Consider the following 13,061-nt stretch of genomic DNA (forward strand, 5'->3'; position numbering starts at 1 on the left):
TTTGGTCCATTCAACAACAGAGCGAAACGAACCTTGTTTCAGCAGGATGTTGTATCTATAACTTATGTCATGCCTTGTTGGAATGGATTTATTGATATCTGTTGGAAAAAAGTTTGGATGTTGCCACACACATGTTAACAAAATCAAGTAAGTTTCCATTAAAATTATTCATAAATATTATCCTGCCAACCACTATATGAAGAAGTTTATGGAAAACAAACTCAAATGGTTCCTTTTGTAATGACCACCCAGAAAGTGTTGCATATTTTTTGGAATTGTATTCATGTAAGAAGACTGTGGCAAGACATCAGTAGATTTATAATCAAACACACTTATGAAGATCTTACACTATTGTGGAGATGTACTGCTTGGATTCTTTACCTACGATAGAAATAAGATGAAACATTTTTATGTATTTAATTTCATTATTCTTTTGGCCAAATTTCATATTCACACATGTAAATTTACAAACAAAACACCACATTTTCTTACCTTACAAAAATAAATTGAACTGTATTTTAAGACAATACTCTACTAACAAAAAAGCTGTATAATAACAAGTGTATGTATGTCCTTTAAGGTCCTTGTGTAATGTGATACTGTACCCCCTAGCCCAATTGTCCTTTGTATATTATTTATATATACTTGTGTTCCCACATGTACTTCCTGTATGGATTTGTTTTTATTAAAAAATATGTATAAAAAAAAACAAACAAACATTTGCAAGGTTCCACATAGGATATTTGGATTGATTGTGTAAGACACCGCCTCTTGTATTTGCATATATCCACGTGATTGTATTAGAAGGGGCACTAGTAGAGGCGGGCGTTGCATCGAGAGAAATACATTTGTGTCTGCTGCACCCGGTAGATTTTTTAAAAGCTGTCTAAAAATAATTTGACATTTATATAAAAAAGTGCGATGTTGTCCTTCTCTGGGTCCGGACTCAGACCACCAGTTGAGTTTGGCTGGACTACATTATGATCAAATAGCCACAGTAGCCTACCTAGTCACTGTTAAAACTGTAACTTAAAGCAGGTACAGCCAGTGTTCACAGTAAACGCACACTGGAAGTTGCACAGAATTCTTACAATATTGAAGTTTGCGCTCAGCAGACCTGAAATTTGCAGAGACAATTTTTTTTTTGAGGGAACGTTGGTTGAGTGCTATTGTTGATTTTGCCTTTAGAATGTGCTGGCAATACAGAATCTGTTTTATCTATTGTAATGAATTCAATGGCCGTGTTCGACAGCATCAACACCTTGATGGGTCATGGGGAAATCACTACTCATTATTTGTAGATCCGTCAATCGATCACAATTTACCCATGATTACATAAGAGTTTTGATCCTCTCGGACACAGTTAAAAACACAATGTAAAAAATGAGACTCGCCAACAATAATATCTTTTGAGTCCTCTTTATTTCACCCTCAGAGCTTCTTGTGCCATCTAGTGTCCATAAGATGTAATGGTCAAATCAGCAACATTTTCACAACTTTTATTTTTAAACCAACAATATTTTCTAATGGGGGCACGTATCCTAGCGGTTGGGCCATTAACCGAAAGGTCGCTGATTCGAATAGCCGAACTGACAAGGTGAAAAATCTGCCAATGTGCCCTTCAGCAAGGCACTTAAACCTAACTTGCTCCTGGGGTAACGTACTATGGCTGACCCTGTAAAACAACACATTTACCTGCACCTATGGTGTACGTGACAATAAAAAAATCTAATGTGGGATGTTATACTCGTGTGCAACGTAAAATACAACTAGCTAGTAACCCCATCCCAAAACACCATTTATTTCTTAGACGAAAGCTGGATCATAAACACATACAGTACCAGTCAAAATGTAATTGGCTTTCATATGGGGGAGCCGGCCCTTTAAAGTTAGCAATTAAGATAAATAATTAACCAGAAACATTGGAATACTTTTGTTAGTGTTGAAATTATTTACAGCCCAAATCAGTGGACCAAGCTATAGTTATTGGAATTCATCTTGGAACATCTTGCAAAAACAAAGAACAGTATTCATTCTAAAATAATAGTCCATTTAAAAAAAGCTTTTAAAATGACCATTTCAATGCATTGTACTTCATATCAATATTCTTAAAGCATTACAGACTGGTATGACAAATATCATGACACAAATACTAACAAACAATATCTGGATGTTATGAAGAAAAACAAATACAAATAATCCTGGTTAGCAGTAGCCAATCATCTTTCAAAAAAAAAAAAAAAAAAGATCAACTGATGTGACCAAGATGCCAGAAGCAAGCTTAGGCACAACGTCAGTAAAACCACACTCACTGTTAAATTTGTGATAAAAAAAAAAAACTAAAGCGTCAGAGGCGATTGAGTATAGTTGAGTGAAATGACATTGGCTGGGTACTGTACAGTGCTTTAATTGAAAGTGAGTGAAATACAATGAGCTTGGGGGTTTTCATCCAAAGCAGGGGACTCATGAAACATCAAAACCACAATTTCTATCTCATGACATCACTGAGAAGCAGACGACAACAGGGCATTGTATGACAAAGCACCCCTCCAAAAAAAGTGACCCTCTTGAGGCGAGGTGGATGGAAATGCTCCGTTTGGTGCTTTAATTGAGGAGAAGTGGGGGGAGCAGGCATAGAGTCATATAAAACATCAGGGTTCAGGGAATATGGGGATATAGTTCTGTAGCTTGTCCTCCATGTTTTCCATCTCGGTGTTCCACAGAAGCTGAGGAGGCTTAGGAGTTAGGGGAGGGTAGTAGACCTACTATTGGCCAACAGGGAGGCAAGGGTATCAGAATCCAGATGGTGTCAGGACGTTCATGTCCCGGGGTTTGAGTTTGTGTGGGCGGGTCTGGAGGGGTCTGTTGCCCTCGATGCTGTTGATCTCAATCTTGGGGGGGTTGAACTTGGCAGGGTCATCCACCATGAGGTTGACCTGGGTCTTGATGCCCTCCATGGTGCTAGACTTCTGCACGCCAAAGTATGACTTTAGTGTGAAGCCTGAGGAAGAGCAGAGGAGACAAGGTTGTTAACGCACCTGACAAAAAGATATGGCATCATCAAAGCAAAAAAACTGCAACATCTATTACATTTCAAGTTATTTTTTAGAAACCGAAATGCTGACTTGACTATAGAAGACTATAATTCACACATTCTCTCTTGGGAACACAAAGTCTATTCTTAGACCCTTCTCACTTAAAAAAAAAAAATATAAATACAAAGAAAGCTCTGCCAACAGTCCTGATAATTGAAACTCCTGAGGGACTGATTTCTCACCTGTGTTGGTTTCTGAACCGGGGTCAGTAGTGGACTTCTGTACTACTGGGCGAGAAGTTCCAAATAAGCTCCACCTCTCCCCTCCCGCTCCACCTCCTCCCTCGTTGCCTCCCATTTCAGGGCTGAGGTTAGGACTACTGAGCTCTGGGGCAGCGAGAAATAGTGCAAGACTCTGGCTGTTGAACCAGCTCCTGTATGCCCACACACAACAAAGCTGTTAGAGACATAGAACAATTGAACCTAATGTGCCATCTAAAAATATTACTCAGATTTGAATCTAGTGCTCATTCAGAGGGAGTGGACGTCTATTCTACTACAGGAACTCTTCAAAAATAGCCAAAAATAGCCATTTGATACATACCTGCGGTTGAGTATCGGTGAGGAGTGGGGGCTGATGCTGGGGGTAACACAGGGGGTGCTGGAAGGGGTGCCACAAGGGGTGGATTGAGCTGATGTCGTAAGCCTGTCCTCCTTGAAGTCCCCACTTGGCATTCTCAGCTTCTGCAGAGACAAAGAGGTAGAAAGATGCAGCTTAGACATGTTGTTCAGTAGCACTCGTCTGCAGCCCATGAGGGAGCGAGAGGCATGCGTTTTGCATGGTAAAGACACACATACACAGACAACTACCCAAATGACGAGACCCAAGAGCAAGATTGTGACATTGAGGCGGGTCAAATGATGGTGGGCCACGTAAACACACAAACCAAAGACCAGTTTGGCCTGTTTTTTATTTATTTGGAAACTGTTGTCCGCAGTCAGTGCGAGAGATGAGTGGTTAACCTAAGGGGGCCACTAAACAGAAGATTTTCTGGCAGCCCACCAGGCTACACAATGTCCATTTGACTGGTGCCCAGAATAATGATCTTCTAAGACCCCTCTCTATGCAGGAATAACATTCTTGTCAGCAGTGGTAAAGAGTACTGAAGTAAAAAAAAATACCTGAAAGTACTACTTAAGTAGTTTTTTAGGGTGTCTGTACTTTACTATTTATATTGTTGACAACTTTTACTTTACTTACATTCATAAAGAAAATAATGTACTTTATACATTTTCCCTGACACCCAAAAGTACTCGTGCCCTTTTGAATACTTAGCAGGACAGGAAAATGGTCTAATTCACACACTTATCAAGAGTACATCCTTGGTCATCCCTACTGCCTCTGATCTGACGGACTCACTAAACACATGCTTTGTTTGTAAATGATGTCAGTGTTGGAGCATGCCCCTGGCTATTCGTAAAAATAAAAAACAAAATGTTCTTTATATAAAAAATTAGAAATGATTTATACTTTTAGTATATTTTAGCAAATACATTTACATTTGATACTTAACTATATTTGAACCCAAATACTTTTAGACTTACTCAAGTAGTATTTTACTGGGTGAGTTTTACTTTTTCTAATAAGATATCTTTACTTTAACTCAAGATATGAAAATTCTGTAATTCTTCCACCACTGCTCCTCAGTCCAAAATTATATGATCACTGCATGCCACGTATTTTCATTATACACAAGCATATAACTCAGAGGCATCAAGCCAGGGAGTGTTTTCCTCAGGCCAAATAATAAACAGGCAGACCACAACTGTCCTGCACCCACCAGCACAAGTCAAGGCCTGTCACCAAACAACCCCTATTCCCTATATAATCCATAGCAGGGTTCCCAGAGTCAAATAAGGTTTCCCAGCTAGGTATCAAAATTCCCAGAAGACTCAGCCTAGTCTCCTATCTAGAGAGTTTCCCAGCTAATGAAATCCATAGAACCGTGATAGGCTAATGAAAAAGCATGCTACCCAAGCTCCAATCTTACCTTTTTGAGTCAGTATTAACCAAAATCAACAATCTCTAGAACGATATTCTCTATGTTCCATCATTCTACATTCCTTCTGGGAATGTTGGGAGGAATATCCCATATGTCTGTGTGTACTATGCTCCTGCATCCTCGGTTTGTCCTCACTGTTGCAATCCTTTCCTTTCGAGTTCTGATCACTGTAGTGCTCATCATTCGAATGCAGCGTATACACTGTTCCCTCTTAGTTCTCTGCTCACAAGCCGGTTGGGGACCAAATTATGATGTCATACAACCACTTAGCCCTTGATCATGACTCAGTTCCATTACATTACAGAAGAATCATGGTGAAGAAGACGTCTTCTGTATGGGTGAGTTTCAGAGCCCAGACACTCCATCTGAACAGTAACATGCATCGCTTGCGGTACGGTTTTGGAAGCAAAAGGACCTTATCTTTCATATCAGTGAGAAACAATTTACAAATAAAACAGAACGTTGAAATGACACACACCTTTATAGTAGGGATGCACGATAGAGTCGGTAAGCATATCGGAATCGGCAGATATTAGCAAAAATGCCAACATCGGCATCGGCTCTATGTATAGTTTAACACCGATGTGCAAAACCGATGACAAAGCTGACATGCATACCTGTATAACGTAGGTAGATGAGGTAATGACACCATGAAAAATACAGCCTTCCTAACCTAGCCCACAATGTCTGCTACGTGGGTCTATTTTGAAGTTTCCAAGGAAGATAACAAAAAGACCATATGCAACGTTTGTGCTGCTATTATTTTCCAAGGACCGGAGAAAGTGAAATCTTTTAATACCACAAACCTAATTACTCATTTGAAAGTGCATCCCCCCAGACATTCAACAAAGTATTGTTGAAACGCACATCCATGAGCTACTTGCTATGGGCGTCACTGCTATTAGCTTCACAACTGACATTTGGACCAGCGATGTCAGCCCCATGAGCATGCAGAGTCTGACAGCACAGTGGGTAGACAAGGATTTCGTACATGCTCAAGAATGTGCTGGTTCTCATACCGCTGCTGCCATTTCAATGGCATTTGAGAACATGTTTGAAACTTGGAAAATCCCCAAGAACAAAGTACATGCTGTGCTACGTGATAATGCACGTAACATGACAAAGGCTTCGGAAGAATGCGGAGTCGCCAGTTTGCCATGCATGGCACACACGCTGCAAATGGCTGCGAACGAAGGTGTTTTGGTCCAATGCAGCATATCTGACAGTGGCAACAGGTAGGAAGATAGTGGGTCATTTTAAACACTCACAGCTAGCATACAGCCGCCACCTGCAAGCAATACAGGAGCAGCTTGGAGTGAAAACAAAAAGGCTTAAGCAAGACGTTTCCACCCAATGGAACGGTACTTTTTACATGATGGAGGACCTGCTGGAACAGAAATGAGTGCTTGGCGGGTACGCAGCCGACCAGGAGTTACCTGCAATAATCAGTACAAACCTGTGGACTCTCATTGAAAACATGAACACACTCCTAGCTCCATTCAAACAACTGACTCGAGAAATAAGCTCATAAACTGCGTCTGCAGCAGACGTGGTACCCTCTTATGGCATTGAAACGCCTGCTCAACAAAACTGCCGACACATATTGCAAAAGTACTCTACTAGAGGCTGTGAACAAGCAATTTGGTGGCATTCTCTCTGAGCCTCTTTACTGTGTTGCCACCATGCTCGATGCTAAGTACAAGGATTGCTACTTCGATGCAGACAAGAAACAGGGTTTACGTGGACAAAGTTCTTACTTTTTGGAGAAATGTCCTCTGGTCTGATGAAACAAAAATAGAACTGTTTGGCCATAATGACCATCTGTCGGAAAGATATCAGTTTGTCTCTGTGAATGGTTTGTCCTCTGACAAATCAACTGTAAATTTCGGTGTTCCTCAAGGTTCCGTTTTAGGACCACTATTGTTTTCACTATATATATTTTACCTCTTGGGGATGTCATTCGAAAACATAATGTTAACTTTCACTGCTATGCGGATGACACACAGCAGTACATTTCAATGAAATATAGTGAAGCCCCAAAATTGCCCACGCTAGAAGCATGTGTTTCAGACATAAGGAAGTGGATGGCTGCAAACTTTCTACTTTTAAATTCGGACAAAACAGAGATGCTTGTTCTAGGTCCCAAGAAACAGAGATTTTCTGTTGAATCTGACAATTAATCTTAATGGTTGTACAGTCGTCTCAAATAAAACTGTGAAGGACCTAGCGTTACTCTGGACCCGGATCTCTCTTTTGACGAACACATCAAGACTGTTTCAAGGACAGCTTTTTTCCATCGGCGTAACATTGCATAAATCAGAAACTTTTCCCAAAAATGCAAAAAAATTCATCCATGCTTTTGTTACTTCTAGGTTTGACTACTGCAATGCTCTACTTTCCGGCTACCTGGATAAAGCACTAAATAAACTTCAGTTAGTGCAAAATACGGCTAATAGAATCCTGACTAGAACAAAACAATTTGATCATATTACTCCAGTGCTAGCCTCCCTACACTGGCTTCCTGTTAAGGCAAGGGCTGATTTCAAGGTTTTACTGCGAACCTACAAAGCATTACATGGGCTTGCTCCTACCTATCTCTCTGATTTGGTCCTGCCGTACATACCTTCACGTACGCTACGGTTACAAGACGCAGGCCTCCTAATTGTCCCTATATGGCCTGGTAACTTGAATTTCTTTTAACTAGGGAAAATGTGTCACTTCTCTTGCAACAGAGTCAGGGTATATGCAGCAGTTTGGGCCGCCTGGCTCCTTGCGAACTGTGTGAAGACTATTTCTTCCTAAAAAAGACAGCCAACTTTGCCAAACGGGGGATGATTTAACAAAAGCGCATTTGCGAAAAAAGCACAATCGTTGCACGACTGTACCTAACCATAAACATCAATGCCTGTTTAAAAATCAATACACAGAAGTATATATTTTTAAACCTGCATATTTAGCTAAAAGAAATCCAGGTTTGCAGGCAATATTAATCAGGTGAAATTGTGTCACTTCTCTTGCGTCCATTTCACGCAGAGTCAGGGTTTATGCAACAGTTTGGGCCGCCTGGCTTGTTGAGAACTAATTTGCCAGAATTTTACGTAATTATGACATAACATTGAAGGTTGTGCAATGTAACAGGAATATTTAGACTTATGGATGCCACCCGTTAGATAAAAATACGTTACAGTTTCGTATTTCACTGAAAGAATAAACATTTTGTTTTCGAGATGATTGTTTCCAGATTCGACCATATCAATGACCTAAGGTTTGTATTTCTGAGTGTTATTATGTTATAATTAAGTCTATGATTTGATAGAGCAGTCTGACTGAGAAATGGTAGGCACCAGCAGGCTCGTAAGCATTCAGTCAAACAGCACTTTCGTGCTTTTTGCCAGCAGCTCTTCACAATGCTTCAAGCATTGCACTGTTTATGACTTCAAGTCTATCAACTCCCGAGATTAGGCTGGTGTAAATGATGTAAAATGGCTTGCTAGTTAGCGGGGTGCGCGCTAATAGCGTTTCAAACGTCACTCGCTGAGACTTGGAGTAGTTGCTCTGCAAGGGCCGCGGATTTTGTGGAGCGATGGGAAACAATGCTTCGATGGTGGCTGTTGTCGTTGTGTTGCTGGTTCGAGCCCAGGGAGGAGCGAGGAGAGGGACGGAAGCTATACTGTTACACTGGCAATACTAAAGTGCCTATAAGAACATCCAATAGTCAAAGGTTAATGAAATGCAAATGGTATAGAGGGAAATGGTCCTATAATAACTACAACCTAAAACTTACCTGGGAATATTGAAGACTCATCTTAAAAGGAACCACCAGCTTTCATATGTTCTCATGTTCTGAGCAAGGAACTGAAATGTTAGCTTTCTTACATAGCACATATTGCACTTTTACTTTCTTCAACACTTTGTTTTTGCATTATTTAAACCAAATTGAACATGTTTCATTATTTACTTAAGGCTAAATTGATTTTATTGATGTATTATATTAAGTTAAAATAAGTGTTCATTCAGTATTGTTGTAATTGTCATTATTACAAATCAAATAAAAAAAATCAGCCGATTAATCGGCATCTGCTTTTTTGGTCCTCCAATAATCGGTATTGGCGTTAAAATCATAATCGGTCGACCTCTAATATATACACACACACAATGAGATATATATATATATATATATTTCCTTCCTCCCTTGCCCCGCAAGTGTATACTTGTCAGACAGAGGTGTCCACTTAATTTGAGGGCTGAGGGGATAGGATGTCTTTGCAGTGTTTGGAAAGCAGCCAGGGTTTCCCAAACTCGGTCATGGAGGCCACGTCTTGGTGTTTGCCCTAGCACTACTACACAGCTGATTCAAATAATCAAAGCTTGACGAGTTGGCTATTTGAATCAGCTGTGTAGTGCTACGGCAAAAAAAAAAAAAAAAACGTGCACCAAGGGCCGAGTTTGGGAAACCAGGTTTAAGAGGTGCGCCAATGGGCCATTTCTGAAACTTAGCATAGGCTTATTTGTTTAGCTCGAAATGACAACCAACCATGTGGCTTGACAAATCTTTTGAGTTGGCTAACTAAACAACAACATAGCTAGCTAACCTGCCACCAAGTAAACTCTTTAAAGTTACCCATAACGTTAGTGTGATGTTTCTTTGACGACAACCACACAAACACAGCTCGCTAGTAGCTAACGGGTTAGCTAGCCCAGTGAAAACGCGAATATTGCATGGACCAAATTGGTTAGAGCCTGAGCAGCGGTAAACGTCGGCTAACTAAAAATGCTTAAACTAACGATGTTAGCGTTATTTAACACACAATGATTACAAAAATAACGAACGTTACTTTGCTGTCCAGATACGATATCGGCAGAATACACGTAGAGGTACACTTTGTGCTAGCTAAATTAGCTACGTTGACGTTATGTAAAGGTCGGTTAACTATTCAACTGTTATGCCTTGACAAATAGCAAGATATGGCTCTGATCAAATACCTTTTCATGGGAAGATTTCTTTGACTCTCCAGGCCAATCCACTCTCTCATTTTATCCATTATTGGTTGTTTTTCAAGTGTAATAAACAAATACAGCACGAAGGTACAATGTGTATTGCAGCTACGAACCTAAAAATGGCCTCATTCTCCCTTTGTTACAGGTGTTCTGATTGGCTGTTTTAGGAAAACGTGGGCTCGTCTCATTTAACTGTGTTGCCTGGCAACATGCACAGCACAAATAGCACTCAAATGTGGAACAGGCAGTTCTTTAATTGTTTCAACATTGTTTAAATAATATATTGAACTTTTCTCACAGCTCTGGTATATAAAGCTTTTTTATTCTGCCGACAATGCATTCTGTGGCAGCACAATGACCAATCGGTATATGTATATATGTATGTGAGGCTCTTGATCAAATCTTTGATCATGACACTGGTGAGGAGAGAGACCAAGAGAGAGGCCAAGAAACTGACTTGAAGTAGTAGTCTGTGATAAATAGCACAATATGATTCATCTGAGTATTGGTTATAGACAAAATAATCCATACATTGTGCTTTTTTTTACTCAAAAACGAGTTGTATGAGCTCAGGTCAATGAGGCCTACAGGCCATAAATAGCCAATTGAAGTTCACAACTTGGAATGTTCACAAGAACTTAAGTTGATAAAAATATCTAACACAACATTAGGTGATAATATATGTATTGTTATGGATTTATATTCAGATATAACGGGGCGGTCATTTTGGACCGGGAACACATAATTAATAACATGAAACAAATCCAACAGGAGTTTATGTAAGACGTAGAGAACACATAGATTTATTAGAAGCTGGAAAGGACATCCGTAGTATAGGCTACCATTTTTGTGTACAGTGTACCTGCAATGTGGCATGAGAGTGCAAGCTTTCCTTCTGTAAGCTAGACCTGTCTCAGGCATCTCTATTTACGTGGAGTGCTCTGCTCTTTTGCAGCCACAAGATGGCACTATTTACAAGATTCCAGGTTCAGAACCATTAACAATGTTCCTTCTCATTTGATACATTTTGCTTTATAACAAAATTATCCAGTGAAACGCATAAAAAATCATGAGAAAATAGATTTATTTAAGTATTTTAAATCACTTGAGACAACAACTGTGCAAACATAACACAAAAGCATAACATCCCAACACAGACATATGAAATTGAAATATAAAAAAAGTACAAAATAGAAGTATAAAGTTAATTAGAACAAGAAGCTTCTGCATTAAACTGCTTTGACATTGACTTGGCCTTAAACATTCAGAGTGATGGGATGTCAGACCTTATAGGATAACAACATATTTGTCCCGCCGTGCACATTTTTGTTTTTGCCCTAGCACTACACAGATGAATCAAATTATCAAAGCTTGACTATTTATGGTTATTTGAATCAGCTGTGTAGTGAGTGCTCGGGCAAAAGTCAAAACGTGCAGCAAGTGGGGGCCACAGTACCGAGTTTGGGAACCCCTGCTAAATGGAGTTATAGAGGGAGTCTGAGACAGGGAATCAGATATCAGCAGAGTCAATGCTTCTCTCACTAGAGATGGCCTCAATTGGAGTGGGGACAGTTGGGGGAGAGGACTTCTTCCTGTGAATTAAGCAATTGGACACAATGGTGAGACAAGCCCATGCACCTTTCACTCATATGTCCTCAACAAACTGTTGCACTAAATAATAAACAAATGAAATCAACAATGTTAGTTCTTTAAAGAATGATTTAATCTTTCGTACAGTAAATTATGACACTCCTAAACAGAAAATAAATAGGTTTACATGACTCACATCAGGCGAGTGAGAAGTCTCTGCACTTTCTTCATACTGGGATCCAGGCAGTACTGTACTCCATTCTTAAGGCTAACACTATCAAGATATAGAATGATTCAATTGGTATTTTCTTCGCAATGATTTTAATTTTAATTGATGTCATCATATTATCATCATCCTCATCATAACTGATGAGATGATATATACTCACATGAACTCCAGCCTGTCACAGGAGGGAGTTGGAGGATAGATCTGGATGTCCTCAACAGTGTTTGGAGCGCCAAAGCTGTTCCGCACCTTACGACACAAACATCGCTGGCTCACAGAACCTATACAGAGAATCAGTGGACAATGAATTGAGTACAATCGAGCAACTTGGAATGACTAAATCGCAATACAAAAACAATTAATCATGCTCAAAAAATGTAAACATCATATTGGCATGTAATAAACGTCCCATACCATAGTGATAATAATTATGGTAAAAAAAGAGGTAGACTCACGCTGGGCGACTGTGATACAGATGGTGACAGCAAGGAGCAGGAGTATTCTGGTGATCATGGTCATGTTTTCAAGGTGTGGTGTTCCCTGCGGGTACAGCTGTCGGTCGAGATGAGTCTGTCTGGTGTGAAGAGATGGAGGACTGGAGATAAGATTTGAGTGTGTAAAGAGATATATGAGATGAGACGAGAGAGAGGTGCTATGAGTAGTTGAGAGAAGGGGCACCTTATATACACAGCCTTTATCTTCCCAGTGATCATAAGAAATGTCCCTTTATGTTGGAAACTGAAACTAACTAGCAACCACAAGAAAATGCCCCCCGCTCTTATCCACCCACTCTTTTACTCTGCAACCTCACTTAATTATTACATTTTAGTGTGGTTTATAATACATCTGGCTTTTCAAGATGTATAGTTTTTCAATTGGCTTTGAGTCACTGTTTTAAAATTCTAGTTAAATAAATTGTTTCGTCAGAGGAATGGTGACATAAATACAATTTCTATAGATCAGAGGAATTAACAAAATCCCTTTATGTGATGTGGTTAATCTCCCTAATCCGAGTATCTGGAAAATATGTATATGCCTTTAAATAATATTATTCATTATTATTTCAAATTCTCTGTGGAAAATTATTTTTCACCTCAGTAGGCCTATTACTATGTTATGTTAATTTAATCTGTTTAGTAGGAACTTAATC

At 39.6% G+C, this 13,061-nt stretch overlaps 2 protein-coding genes across 2 annotated transcripts; both read right to left on the reverse strand.

The window, feature by feature from the left end:
• Positions 1-1,403: 1,403 nt before the first annotated feature.
• LOC135526220 (putative monooxygenase p33MONOX) lies at positions 1,404-10,235 on the reverse strand. The gene is made up of 4 exons (XM_064954393.1): positions 10,081-10,235; positions 3,639-3,778; positions 3,278-3,468; positions 1,404-3,001 (listed from the first exon to the last, which is right to left on the reverse strand). Exons 2-4 carry the CDS (start codon positions 3,767-3,769, stop codon positions 2,793-2,795), a joined length of 531 nt encoding a protein of 176 aa, XP_064810465.1. The 5' UTR covers positions 3,770-3,778; positions 10,081-10,235; the 3' UTR covers positions 1,404-2,792.
• Positions 10,236-11,162: 927 nt separating this feature from the next.
• On the reverse strand, positions 11,163-12,614 carry LOC135526221 (C-X-C motif chemokine 11-1-like). Its single transcript, XM_064954394.1, has 4 exons — positions 12,367-12,614; positions 12,075-12,192; positions 11,882-11,959; positions 11,163-11,687 (listed from the first exon to the last, which is right to left on the reverse strand). Exons 1-4 carry the CDS (start codon positions 12,428-12,430, stop codon positions 11,606-11,608), a joined length of 342 nt encoding a protein of 113 aa, XP_064810466.1. The 5' UTR covers positions 12,431-12,614; the 3' UTR covers positions 11,163-11,605.
• Positions 12,615-13,061: the final 447 nt, after the last annotated feature.

Source organism: Oncorhynchus masou, chromosome 32 (assembly GCF_036934945.1).
Source record: "Oncorhynchus masou masou isolate Uvic2021 chromosome 32, UVic_Omas_1.1, whole genome shotgun sequence".
Classification (NCBI taxonomy): Eukaryota; Metazoa; Chordata; class Actinopteri; order Salmoniformes; family Salmonidae; genus Oncorhynchus; species Oncorhynchus masou.

What these genes read in the sequence shown, in the direction of transcription:
- LOC135526220 (XM_064954393.1), bottom strand. Translation starts at nt 3,769, where the DNA reads ATGCCAAGTGGGGACTTCAAGGAGGACAGGCTTACGACATCAGCTCAA. An exon ending in TCACCGATACTCAACCGCAG is followed by an intron (nt 3,469 to 3,638) that starts GTATGTATCAAA and finishes GTGGGCATACAG; the next exon opens with GAGCTGGTTCAACAGCCAGA. An exon ending in CGGTTCAGAAACCAACACAG is followed by an intron (nt 3,002 to 3,277) that starts GTGAGAAATCAG and finishes GCTCTTCCTCAG; the next exon opens with GCTTCACACTAAAGTCATAC.
- LOC135526221 (XM_064954394.1), bottom strand. Translation starts at nt 12,430, where the DNA reads ATGACCATGATCACCAGAATACTCCTGCTCCTTGCTGTCACCATCTGT. An exon ending in TGTGACAGGCTGGAGTTCAT is followed by an intron (nt 11,960 to 12,074) that starts GTGAGTATATAT and finishes ATATCTTGATAG; the next exon opens with TGTTAGCCTTAAGAATGGAG. An exon ending in AGACTTCTCACTCGCCTGAT is followed by an intron (nt 11,688 to 11,881) that starts GTGAGTCATGTA and finishes CTTAATTCACAG; the next exon opens with GAAGAAGTCCTCTCCCCCAA.